The sequence below is a fragment of the Callithrix jacchus genome, chromosome 19, assembly GCF_049354715.1.
Source record: "Callithrix jacchus isolate 240 chromosome 19, calJac240_pri, whole genome shotgun sequence".
Classification (NCBI taxonomy): Eukaryota; Metazoa; Chordata; class Mammalia; order Primates; family Cebidae; genus Callithrix; species Callithrix jacchus.
In genome coordinates, this window is record NC_133520.1 from 4706178 (window position 1) to 4719834 (window position 13657).

The 13657-nt window shown below is 42.2% G+C and overlaps 1 protein-coding gene across 12 annotated transcripts in view; it reads left to right on the plus strand.

Moving 5' to 3' along the window:
• Positions 1–13657, plus strand: part of NVL (nuclear VCP like) — a 99156-nt gene that overhangs the window by 55113 nt on the left and 30386 nt on the right. For all 12 annotated transcript variants that reach the window (XR_013529660.1, XM_002760472.6, XM_008985148.5 and 9 more), the window contains one exon: positions 3593–3692. Coding sequence is in view for 11 of the 12 variants with exons in the window: in XM_002760472.6 (XP_002760518.4) it covers positions 3593–3692 (100 nt within the window). In the remaining variant the exon portion in view is untranslated. The remainder of the gene's footprint in view (positions 1–3592; positions 3693–13657) is intronic.

A 13657-nucleotide genomic window follows, 5' to 3' on the forward strand; every position in this document is an offset into this window, starting at 1 on the left:
GAGCTGCCATGCCCACCCTATTGCCATACATTTCTATACTCTGTTATATATGCTTTTCCTTTCTTTTTTCTTTCCTTCTTTTCTTTTCTTTTTTTTTTCTTCTTTCTTTCGGTCTTGCTCTATCACCCAGGCTGGAGTGCCATGGTGTGATTTTGGCTCACTGCAGCCTCTGCCTCCCAGGTTCAGATGATTCTCCTGTCTCCGTCTTCGAAGTAGCTGGGACTACAGGCGTTTGCCACCACACCTGGCTAATTTTGTATTTTAGTAGAGACAGGGTTTCACCATGTTGGCTAGGCTGATCTCGAACTCCTGACCTCAGGTGATCCATCCACCTCGGCCTCCCAAAGTTCTGGGATTACAGGCGTGAGCCACTCCGCCCGGCTATGGTTTGGTTTAATAACATTTTCACCTAAAGCAGAATCTTTTTTTTTTTTTTTTTTTTTTTTTTGCCTGTGCCTTGCCGGCCCTGGGACAGGCATGGCCGCCCGCTGCCCATCTCCTGGGTCGCCGAGGACTGCTCTACCCCTCCATTCTGGCCACCAGAAGCAGAAGAGCTCAGGGCAGGCAAAGCTCGAGGGGACCTAAAGCAAATTCTAAAAACATTTTATTTACATTTGTTTTTACTTATTTGTTTGTTTATTTTTGGAACAGTCTCACTCTGTCACCCAGGCTGGAGTGCAGACGTGTAATCTCAGTTCTCTGCAACCTCTGCCTCTGGGTTCAAGCAATTCTCATGCCTCAGCCTCCTGAGTCCCAGCTACTACAGGCTCACGTCACCACACCCAGCTGATTTTTTGTATATTTTTTTAGTAGAGACAGGGTTTCACCATGTTGGAAAGGTTAGTCTTGAACTTCTAAACTCAGGTGATCCTCCTGCCTCAGCCTTCCAAAGTGCTAGGATTACAGGCATGAGCCACCACGCCTCACCTCTAAAAACATTTTAAATTTGAATGTATTCTGTTTTAATTACACTAGTTATACATGAATACATGCTTGTGAAAAATTCAAATAAAGCACAAATATAAAGAGAGTACATTTCTTTACATTCTCCTCCATATTACTCTTGGAGGTTATTATGTGACTGCCGATAGTTTATCACTTAGTACGTATCATTCTAGAACTTATTCCACAAACATAAAAACGTGTAGAGTTGACACTTCTGCTTTGTTGCTGCTGCTGTTGTTTGAGACAGGACCTTACCCTGTTGCCCAGGCTGGAGTGCAGTGGTGTGATCGTAGCTCACTGCCTGCTGCCTTGAGCTCCTGGGCTCAAGCGGTGATCCCTCCTCAGCTGCCTGAGTAGCTAGGAGTGCAGGTGTTTTTGTTTTTAGAGACGGGATCTTACTACATTGCCCAGGCGTGTCTTGAACTTCTGGCCTCAATTGATCTTCCTGCCTCAGCCTCCTGAAGTGCTGGGATTGCACCACGCCTGGACCTAGGCTTTTGTTTTTTATATAAATGTAGTCATTCTGTCTTGATGACTTTCTCATTTACGGAATAACTTAAAACAATATATTGTATAATCCTGTCTGGATACAGCAGAGTTTACTTAGTAATTCTCCTGTTTTGGGTGTTTGGTCTGTTTCCAGTTGTTTCTCTTACAAACAGAACTCTAGTGAACTTGTATCACGTATTTTTATGCACCTGTGGTGGGGCTATGTGAGAGATAATTTTGGAAGTAGAAACCGGGATTGAAGATTGATATATATTAGATTTTGAAAGATAATGCTATATCATCCTTCACAAAAACTATCAGTTACATGTGCCCATCAACAATTTGTGAAAATAACCATTTCCTATCAACAATGGATTACACCCATCTTTTTATTTTTTGTCAGTTTTATTGGCAAATCATATTACATTTTAATATACATATCGCTGATTACCATGAGGTTGACTGTCTTCAGTAATTCCAAATTATATTTTTGAGTATGGATTACAATTCTGTTAGTATTATGTTCCCACGGAGTGATATTAAGGGACACCAAATATTTTTTATCTGGAGAAATCAGTAGGGTAAGCTGGGCATGATAGCTCATCTCTATAATCCCAGCAGGTTGGGCAGCCAAGGTGGGTGGATTGCTTGAGTCCAGGAGTTCGAGATCAGTGGGTAACATGGTGAAACCCTGTCTCTACCAAAAATAATAATAATAATAATAATGATACAAAAATTAGCCAGGTGTGCTGGCCCATACCTGTAGCCCCAGCCACTTCAGAGGCTGAGGAAGTAGGATTTTTTGAGCCTGGGAGGTAGAGGTTGTAGTGAGCCAAGATCTCACCACTGCACTTCCAGCCTGGGTAACAGAATGAGACCATTGTCTCAAAAAAAGAAAAAAGGAAAGAAAATCATTGAGGTAAGCCCATTATAACCTGTGTACATAAAAATTAGGCTGAAGAAAAGCAATTAATGACCAAAAACACAGCACCACTTTTCTCATTTTCCTCATTTAAAACGTTGTTTCTGTATCTGAGTGGTTTATCCTCTAGTTACCAATTCCCTGAATCTCTCCTTTCCCTTAGATATTGCTGAGGTAGCTGTACTTTGTATTATTTGCTTCAAGGAAAAGAGAAAATGCCTCAGTGTCCCAGATACTTCTGTATATAGTGCACTAAAAAGATCTGGAACACCTGGCTGGTCTGATGGTGGTGGGTTATCAGAACTTACTAACGTTAGTGTCTTCTGGATGTGGTGGCACAAGCCTGTAATGCCAGCACTTTGGGAGGCCGAGGCAGAAGGATCGCTTGAGCTCAGGAGTTTAAGACTAGCCTGGGCAATATAGCAAGAGGTTCTCTAGAAAAAATATGAAAATTAGCCAAGCATGGTGGCATGCACCAGTAGTCCCAGCCTACTCAGGAGGCTGAGGTGGGAGAATTGCTTGAGCCCAGGAGGTCAATGCTATAGTGAGCTGAGATCGTACCACTGCACTCCAGCCTGGGCTACACAGTAAAACCCCGCCTCAAAAAAAAAAAGTCTCACCAAAGTTGGTATACAAACCCCCACTGTTAAATTTGACTGGCTTTAAAAATAAAATAAAATGAGATCTAGAATACCTAATATACCAGGAAATTTGGGGTTCAAAAGCTTAGTCTAGGTGGGGTGCAGTGGCTCACACCTATAATCCTAGCACTTTGTCTGCTGAGGCAGGAGGATAGCTTGAGGCCAGGAGTTCAAGACCAGCCTGGGCAGCATAACAAGACCCTATCTCTACCAAAAAAAAAACAAAAGCTAGCTGTAGATTTGCCCCAAAGGAAGTTTATTGTGACAGTTAGATCTTTGAGTAACTCAAAAACATCAGACCTTGAGATCTACTTGGCCTGATACTGAGTTTCATCTCTTCCTTTATCTAGTGGTGAGAACTTGGACAATAACCCCTCTAAGCCTCAGTTTCCTCATTTTGACTGTGGATGATAATAGGATTTCTGGGGAGGTCCACATGAGAACACATTTTGCACAGTGTCTACATATAGTGACTCCTTAGAAAATAATCATTGTTATCTCTTTTGAGTTGGTAAATGTATTATTTTTATGGAGAAGAAAATGGGTTTTTTTCTTTATATTGAGAGCTGATTGAACCAGATATATTTCTTTTTAGACAGGGGCAAGTGTCCGAGTGGTGAATCAGCTACTTACAGAGATGGATGGTCTGGAAACACGCCAGCAGGTGTTTATTATGGCAGCCACTAACAGGCCAGGTAAGAAATAAAAATATAACACAGATGAATCTAGAAACTTGCAGCATTTCCATATAAGAGATTCAGATCATTAAAAATAAAAACTTTTAGCATTTATAAACAATATAATTCATATGCATCCTAGGAAAGGAAGATTAAATTTGGGCAATCAATTTTTGGTCTCTGAAAGGAAACTTCATAGGTCGAAATAAACACTTAGAAAGCTCTTGCATAGGGCCGGGCCTGGTGGCTCACAACTGTATCCCAGCACTTTGGGAGTCTGAAGCCAGTGGATCACAAGGTCAGGAGGTCAAGACTAGCCTGGCCAAGATGGTGAAACCCCATCTCTACTAAAAAATACAAAAAAGTAGCCAGACATGGTGGCAGGTACCTGTAATCCTAGCTACTCAGGAGGCTGAGGCAGAGAATACCCGGGAGGCAGAAGTTGCAGTGAGCCAAGATCATGCCACTGCACTCCATCCTGGGCGACACAATGAGACTCCCTCTAAAAAAATTAAAAATTAAAAAGAAAAGGTTTGGCATACATAGTATTACTACTTGGACCCCATGAGATTGCTTTTCTGTGTTGGTACTTAGAAAGCTCTTTTTGGCCTGAGCACAGTGGCTCACGCCTGTAACCTAAACACTCTGGGAAGCTGAGGTGGGTGGATCACTGGAGGTCAGAAGTTTGAGACTAGCCTGGCCAATATGGTAAAACCCTGTCTCTTTTTGTTGTTGTTGTTATTTCTCAAATTTATCACCGTAGAATTTATTTTTTTATTTTTTTATTTTTTATTTTGGAAACCCTGTCAAAAGTAGCTGGGCGTAGTGGCACATGCCTGTAATCCCAGCTGCTTGGGAGGCTGAGGCAGGAAAATTGCCTGAACCCAGGAGGTGGAGGTTGCAATAAACCAAGATTGCGCCATTGCATTCCAGCCTGGGTGACCAAGCAAGACTCCATCTCAAAAGAAAAACAAAAAAAGAAAGAAAACTCTTTTTGGCTGAGAACAGTTGAAGCATATACTTTTTTTTTTTTTTTTTTTGAGATGGAGTCTTGCTCTCTCACCCAGGCTGGAGTGCAGTGGCACGATCTTTGCTTACCATAACCTCTGCCTCCTGGGTTCAAGTGATTCTCCTACCTCAACCTCCCAAGTAGCTAGGATTACAGGTGCTGCCAACATGCCTGGCTATTTTTTGTATTTTTAGTAGAGATGGGGTTTTGCCATGTTGGTCAGGCTGGTCTCAAATTTCTGACCTCAGGTGATCCACCCACCTTAGCCTCCCAAAGTGCTGAGAAGTACAGGTGTGAGCCACCATGCCCGGCCTCTCTTTCTTTTTTAATAGAGACAGGGTTTTGCTCTGCCACTCAGGCTGGAGTGTAGTGGTGCAATCATAGCTCTTTGCAACCTCGAACTCCTGACTTCAGGTGATCTGCCCACCTCAGACTCCCAAAGTGCTGGGATTATAAGCATGAGCCACTGCGTCTGGCCAGCATACACTTTTGACCACAAAAGTATTTTCAGAATTTGTGTCTTGGGGTGTCTCTGAAGCTTAAAGGAAACAAAACCCAGAGACTCTTCACTATACTAGAAATTAGAGATAGATTTTTATTTTTTATTTTATTTATTTATTATTTTGAGACGGAGTTTCACTCTTGTTACGCAGGCTGGAGTGCAATGGCGCGATCTCAGCTCACCGCAACCTCCGCCTCCTGGGTTCAGGCAATTCTCCTGCCTCAGCCTACCGAGTAGCTGGGATTACAGGCACGCGCCACCATGCCCAGCTAATTTTTTGTATTTTTAGTAGAGACAGGGTTTCACCATGTTGACCAGGATGGATCTCTTGACCTGGTGATCCACCCGCCTCGGCCTCCCAAAGTGCTGGGATTACAGGCACGAGCCACCGCGCCCGGCTAAAGATAGATTTTTAAGGTTTTCTGCTGGAGCTATGCTCCTATATCTGCCTTTAACAATTACTGAAAATTATTTTCAAGGTTAAGCATTCTGTGAGGGATTTAGAAAAGGGCTCAAGACTACAGAAATTCAGAAGGAGCGTCGGCGTTACAACTCTAATCACATGCTTGATCTTGCTGGTGGTAGTCTGCAGCCGGAAGCTATCTATGGATTAGCTCAACAAAGACACTCCTGGCACTCAGGAAATTGCAAGGATTTTTGAAGCTCTATGCCAGGAATGGTGGGCAAAGACCAATTATATTCTGTATGATACCATAGTAACCTTGGGACTATATTACTTCATTTTTCTGACCCTCATTTTGGAACTTTTAAAATGTGGATAATACTTAATTAGCAGGATTGCCACAAAAGTTAAGTGATGTTGGTAATGTGTCCACCACCATGGTAGTAAACAGCTGGCAGCTATTTAGTAATGATCATGGTCATGAGCACCTTAGGTAAAAGTAGTGGGAACAGTCATGAGGTCATAGTATCATAGTCTTCCTAGAAGAAAGTCTCTCAGAGTTGAACAGAGTTACATCCTTTCATAGGTAGATACAGATCTTTTCTCACATATTTCAAGAAGATGCTTGTCTTAGTCTGTTTTGTGTTGCTAGAACAGAATACCTGAAACTGGTACTTCGTGTACAAAGAAAAGAGATCTAGTTCTTCTAGTTTAGGAAGCTGGGAAGTTCCAGGTTGAGTGGCCTGCATCTGTCAAGGGCCTTTTTTGCTGCATCACCCCAAGGTGAAAGGGTGGAAGGACACGAGAGCATGCACGAGAGAGCAAAAGGAAAGTGGCCTGGACAGGAAGAACCATGGTCCCATGAATAAGGGTAGACAAAGTTTAGTTAATTTTGCCCTATCTTTGGACATTTATCTCAACTGCCTGAGCTAAACAACTGTTTTCTTCAACCTACCAAAAAGCATTTTGTACAGCAAAAGATAGGGAAGCTGGAGAAGCAGAGAGCGGTGGATCCTCGGGGGTAATAGGTGAGGGCTCTGTTGCTCTCAAAAGCCTCATTGAAGAAATACATTGGTCTAGTTTTTTCCAGTATATGATCATCCTTTTTCAAGTGAGGAGTACAAATTAGTAAGGATGGGCTTAATATCTTGGTAATAAGATAAGAAAATGCTAAAATTATTATGTTATGTAATTGTTTGTACTATTTTGATATATGGCTTGTCATATATGCTGTATATTAATAACATTATATACAAACACAGTTAATAATAAGACAGTTAAAAAAACAAAAGGAAGAAAAGAAAGAAAGTGGCCAAGCTGGGCATGGTGGCTCATGCCTGTAATCCTAGCACTTTGAGAGGTCGAGACAGGAGGATCACATGAGCCTGAGAGTTTAAGACCAGCCTGGGCAATACATGAGACCCTGTCTCTATTATTTAAAAACGAGAGAGAGTGGCTAAACATATCCTTTTATCAGGACCCCCCCCTGCAGTAACTAACCCTCTCCCTTGAAACCAGCATTAATACATTCATGAGGACAGAGCCCTCATGACCTATTCACCTTTTAAAAGATCCATTTCTCAACACTGTTTTATATGGGGATTAAGTTTCCAACATGTGAACTGTGGGGGACACATTCAAACCATAGCAGAAACCTTTGATTTCCTTTAATAACCTATTCTATCTTTAACAACTCTCACCATATTTTAAGTTTGTTTATTTAATTTTATTTATTTATTTTGAGACAGAGTCTTTATCTGTTGCCGAGGCTGGAGTGCAGTGGCGTGATCTCAGCTCACTGCGACCTCCACCTCCTGGGTTGAAAGGATTCTCCTGCCTCATCCTCCCAAGTAGCTGGGACTACAGACACATACCACCATGGCTGGCTAATTTTTGTATTTCTAGTAGAGTCAAGATTTTACCATGTGGGCCAGGCTGGTCTCAAACTCCTGACCTCAGGTGATCCGCCGGCCTCAGCCTCCCAAAGTGTTGGGATTACAGGCATAAGCCACTATGCCCAGCCTGTTTATTTTAAACCCCAAGTTTAAAATGGCAGATGAAGTATAATGTGGTATCAGTGTTTGGTTTCTTCCCTATGTGCATATATTGTCTTCCCCTAAAACTCTTCCATCCTTATTTTCCCTATAACAAATTTGTTGCATTAATAACCTACATTTTAAATTAAACGTTCTAGATCTTCTTTACTTGTTTTCATGCTTATTTGGCAATTCTGTTCCATTGTATTCTATCATGTAACATTCTTTTCTTTTCTTTTTGAGACAGAGTTTTGCTCTTGTTGCCCAGGCTGGAATGCAATGGTGCAATCTTGGCTCACTGCAACCTCCACCTCCTGGATTCAAGTGATTCTCCTGTCTCAGCCTCCCAAATAGTTGGGATTACAGGCATGCACCACCATGCCCAGCTAATTTTTTTGTATATTTAGTAGGGATGGGGTTTCTGCATGTTGGTCGGCTGGTTTCGAACTCCTTACCTCAGATGATCCTCCCACCTCGGCCTCCCAAAGTGCTGGGATTACAGATACGAGCCTTTTTGAGACAGAGTCTTGCTCTGTCACCAGGCTGGAGTGCAGTGGCGTGATCTCGGCTCACTGCAACCTCCATCTTCTGGGTTCAACTGATTCCTCTGCCTTAGCCTCCTTAGTAGCTGGGACTGCAGGCACGTACCACCATGCCTGGTTAATTTTTTTGTATTTTAGTAGAGACAGGGTTTCACCATGTTTTCCAGGATGGTTTCGATCTCCTGACCTCGTGATCTGCCTGCCTTGACCTCTCAAAGTGCTGGAATTACAGGCATGAGCCACCACGACCAGCCTCATGTGATATTCTTTTGATTGCTTAAGACTTCTTTTTGCTTAGCTTTAAGAACTCCCTTCTTGCCTGATGGTCTGGTTAGCTGTTGCTGTATAACAAACTACTATAAAGCTTAGTGCTTTAAAATCACCATTTGTGGCTGGGCGCAGTGACTCACATCTGTAATCCCAGCACTTTGGGAGGCCGAGGCAGGTGGATCACTTGAGGTTAGGAGTTCAAGACCTGTCCTACAACGTGAAACTCCGTCTCTACTAAAAATTCAGAATCATAGGTGCCTATAGTCCCAGCTACTCAGAAGGCTGAGGTAGGCTAATTGTTTGAACCTGGGAGGCAGAGGTTGCAATGGGCCCAGATAGCACCACTGCACTCCAGCCTGGGCAACAGACTGAGACTCCATCTAAAAAAAAAAAAAAAAAAATCATTCTTGCTTGGCTCACAATTTTTAAGTCAGGAGTCTGGGATGGGCTTGCCTGGGTGGTTCATCTTGGATCCACACGCTATCAGCTTGGAGTGGCTGGACCAGAGAATCCATTTCCACAGTGGCCTCTTTGCTCACAATGTCTTCACGATCCTTGGTCTCTCTCCCAACCCACCCCCCAAAATAATTCTCATCTTTTAAGTTCTCTTCATGGTGGCTTGGGCTTCCAGTAGCATGCTTCTCTCAGAGCTTGCATTTCTTATGTGGTAGGCAGATTCTAAGCATCGAAAATGGAAGCTACCATTATTCTTAACGGCGAACCCTATTCTGGGTGACAGAAAGGACCAGCTTCAAAAGGAGAGGAAATGGGAATGTAAAAATATTTGTGGTCAGCTTTAATCCTTCATACCTATATTTTTCTTTTTAACACATTCTCCCTTTTATTATGCAAGTTGTTTAACCACCTTATGGTTTGGTGTGGATCAGTCATATTAATATAATTCTCTTTAATCTGTGAGGAGATTTGCTCTTTCATTCATCAAATAATTATTGGATATTTACTGTGTGCCTGGTCCTGCTGAGCTTTGGGAATTCAACGGTGAACAAATCAGAAAATTATTTGCTGGCATACATTCTGCTTCGGAGCTGGGGAACAGGGTGGGGTGGGACTGGGAGTAATAAATAAATAAAATGAGGCTGGGTTTGGTGGCTCATGCCTGCAGTCCCAGCACTTTGAGAGGCTGAGGAGGATAGATCACCTGAGGTCGTAAGTTCAAGATCAGCCTGACCAACTTGGCGAAACATCATGTCTACTACAAATGCAAAAATTAGCCAGGTGTGGTGGCGGGCGCCAGTGATCCCAGCTACTCGGGAGGTTGAGGCAGGAGAATCTCTTGAAAACCCAGGAGGCAGAGGCTGCAGTGCGCTAAGATTTCACCATCGCACTCCAGCCCGGGCGACAGAGCGAGCCTCGGAGAAGTAACAGGGTGAGATAATAGAGAATGACTAGTGGTTAGGGAGGGGAGGCTGATTTAGATACTGTTACCTGGGAAGGCTTCTTCAGAAAAGGGCATGTGCACATGAAGCCAAATGATGTGAAGCAAGCCATGCAGAAATCTGAGAGATGAGAGAATTCCAGACAGAGAACAAACAATAAGTATAATACAGGCCCTGAGAGGAAAATAGGCGTGGCATGTTGGAAAACCAGCAAGAACACCAGCGTGCCTAAAGTGAATGAGTGAGGGAGACAGTGATGGACAGTTGCAAGGGCCTTTCAAGCTACAGCAAGGAATGTGGATTTTATAATGCTGATGTGATGGGGAGCTATTGGAGGGTAATGAGCAGTTTTTCTAACAGTTTGATAACTTTTAGATTAAGAGACTAACTTTTAAGCATTACCTTCCTTGTAATTTTTCTGATGTATTTTACTTTATACATTGGAAAACATTTAAGAAGCAGTCCATAAACTTTCTGTATTCCCAAAGAAGTCCTTGACACAAAAGATACTCTGAGCTAGAAGATCTACAGTCCATGGGAGAATTTGTGTGAGCTTAATGGGAAAAGTAAGAAGGGTAAAATTTGAGACTTTTTTTTTCTTTCTTCCCAGTCTTGGGTATGTCTTTACCCACAGCATGAAAGAGACATGTTTTGGAAGTAAAACCAATAGGATTCTCTGGAATTAGACATCGAGTAAGAGAAAGAAAATAAATAAGGGCTATTGTTATTGTTTGTTTTACCTATACTGGGTAAAAGGTTTTGCCACTTCTGAGATGCGGACAGTTGGAGAAAAGTTGGTCTGTTTTTAGTTCTAAAATGTCTGTTAAAGGAGATGAAAATAAGTTTATTTCATTTTCTTTACAAGTCCATATTATTTAAAACACTTACCAGTAATAACAACTAGGTTCTTGGAGCACCTGCTAAGCACCAGGCCCTCTGGTGGGTGCTTTACCATGTTAAACCTCACAGCAGCCCTATGAAGAAACTGCTGTGTGCAAAGTTGAACATTGGTGAGTGATATGCTTTGGCTCTGTGTCTCCACCCAGATCTCAGCTCCAGTTGTGATTTTCACATATCAAGGGAGGGACCTCAGTTTCAAATCAAATGGCAAGAAAAGCGTATAACAAAAACTATTGTTCTCTGTCCCATCCCTTCGAATCCCCTGTGCAGAGGAACCACTTGAGCTATTTTTTCCTTCGTATTTTCAGATATGCTCATATGGCTATTTCTTGCCCGTTTTAAACACTGCCCATTAACTTCAGGTAGATGAAGATTCAGTTATCTCTCATTCACCGATTCTCCACACCCTCCGCCCCCACCATCACTGCCACACTGTCTGCCTTCTTCTCCATCCTCCCAGTATTGTAATATAGTTTGAGCAGAACTTTTGGTTAAGTACTAGTCAGTATTTACCTCTGCTGACCCAAGCGTGACACTGAGTAGATTTTCTTTCTCCTGTAACTCTTGTTCTGGGATTCAGTTGCCCTCATTTTTTTCTTTTGCTTTGTTTTCTGTTACTGTCCACATATTTTCTACAGCTGTCGATGTTATTTATTCAAATGACATACCAGCTCCGTTTGTTTCTAGAGACCTCCCTCTGGAGCTTTCCACCTTCCTGCTCTGATCTGGACTGGTTGCTTTAGGCCCATGGTCTAAACAGCTGTTATTTCAGGACTTCCTTTACTGTTTTCCTTCGTTTGTCCTTTGTTTCTGATCTCATGGGTTTTTTGTGTGTTTTTTCCTTGCTTACAGCTTCATTTTGCTGGAGCTTATCTTCCAGTGGCTTTCTAGGAAAGGAAGTAGATTTTTCTGTATTGTTTCTATATTTGATTTGTTTTTCCAAATGTGAGACCATCCCCCATAGTTCTTTTATATTTGAAAGTATCTTTATTCCGGGTCTATTGGGGGGAAAAGGGGAGGGCCAGTGGGAGGGGGAGGTGGGGAGGGATAGCCTGGGGAGAAATGCCAAATGTGGGTGAAGGGGAGAAGGAAAGAAAAGCACACTGCCATGTGTGTTCCTACGCAACTGTCTTGCATGCTCTGCTCATGTACCCCAAAACCTAAAATCCAATAAAAAATTTAAAAAAAAAAAAAAAAAGAAAGTATCTTTATTCCACCCTAATTTGGACTGGTCACCTGGCTGGGATAGAATTTTGAGTTCAAAATTATTTTTCTTCATAATTTATAGACATTGCTTTAAAAAAAGAAAGTTTCATGTCATTCTCATTCTTTCTATGTAACTTTTTATTTGTTTGTTTAGTTTGTGTGCTTAGCACTTGGATCTTAAACTCTCCTGGACTGATCTTCTAAATTTCCTCTTTTTTCTTATTTTTCGTCTTCTTGCCTTTAAGTTTTTCCCATTATTGAAGTATTAATGCTTAGAGAGTACATGAATATACTTTCCTCTCACCATTCCACCTTCAGTTATTCTGAATAACTTGGACAGCCCTTTTCTTTTCTTTTCTTTTCTTTTCTTTTTTTTTGAGACAGAGTGAGACTCTGTCACTGGAGTACAGTGGCGAGATAACACCTTTTGTTTATTTGTTTTTTTGAGACAGGGTCTCGCTCTGTAGCCTAGGCTAGAGTGCAGTAATGCAATCGCAGCTCACTGCAGCCTCAGCCTCCTAAGCTGAAGAGATCATCCCTTCAGCCTCTCATGTAGCTGGGACTACAGGTACGTACGACCACACCCAGTTAATTTTTTAAAAATCTTTTTTGTAGAGATGATGTCTCACTATGTTTCCCAGGCTGGTCTCAAACTCCTGGGCTCAAGAGATCCTCCCACCTCAGCTTCCCAGTGTGCTGGGATTATAGGCGTGAACCACCGTGCACAGCCGTAGCCCTCTTCTAATGTGTGCTGTATCAAAGACCACATTCTTTTCTGGAAATAAGTGACTTCCTTGTGCTTAACTAGAGGAGATGCAGTTCCTTGTACCCTAGTTTTAGACTCTCCTACATACATCTTTGCATTCCCTTCTTAACATACCAGCTCCCGTAAAGGATGTTCTCAGGGAACTGCCTGTTCCTCCTTAATCAATCATCTAGCTGGTTAAAAAGATATTCCTGCACAATTATTAAGCCCAAATATCTTATTACTTTCTCTTCTACTCAATAATTATCTATTTTCTACCAGTGCCAGCATACTATCCAGAAAGAGGTTCTGCCTTCTATGTATGGCTCAGTTGGAAAAATAAATAAAGGCCGAGTGTGGTGGTTCACACCTGTAATCCCAGCACTTTGGGAGGCTGAGGCAAGAGGATCACTTGAGTCTAGGAGTTCCCTACTAGCCCAGGCAACAAAGCAAGACCCCATCTCTACAAAATAAAATAAATATTAGCTGGATACACTGGTGTGTACCTGTAATCCCAGCTACTTGCGAAGCTGAGGCAGGAGAATAACTTGAAACCAGAAGTTTGAGGCCATAGTGAGCTATGATTACACCACTGCACTCCAGTACTCCAGCCTGGATAACAGAGCAATACCCTGTCTCAAAAAAAAAAAGGAAACAAAAAGAAAACAAATAAGTAAATTATGATGGTGTTGAGCAAGCTTCTGCAGGGCAGGGATTTGTTCTGCACTTTTGTATCTGAGAGGTAGCTTTTAGTTAGAGTCTCTGTCCATTCTAAGCCCTTAATAATTACAAAAGAGTGGATGACTTGCAGAGAAGGGATTTATTTCATTGTACTGAGGTATTTGCCACTGAAGTTCCAAGCTAAAGGGAGTGTTTCTTCACCCATCTAGTCTGGATGCTTTGGGTCATTGTTGAATGAACGTTGAAGGTAATTGAACGATGACTTGGTGCCATAGTTAAACCTGTATGTTTT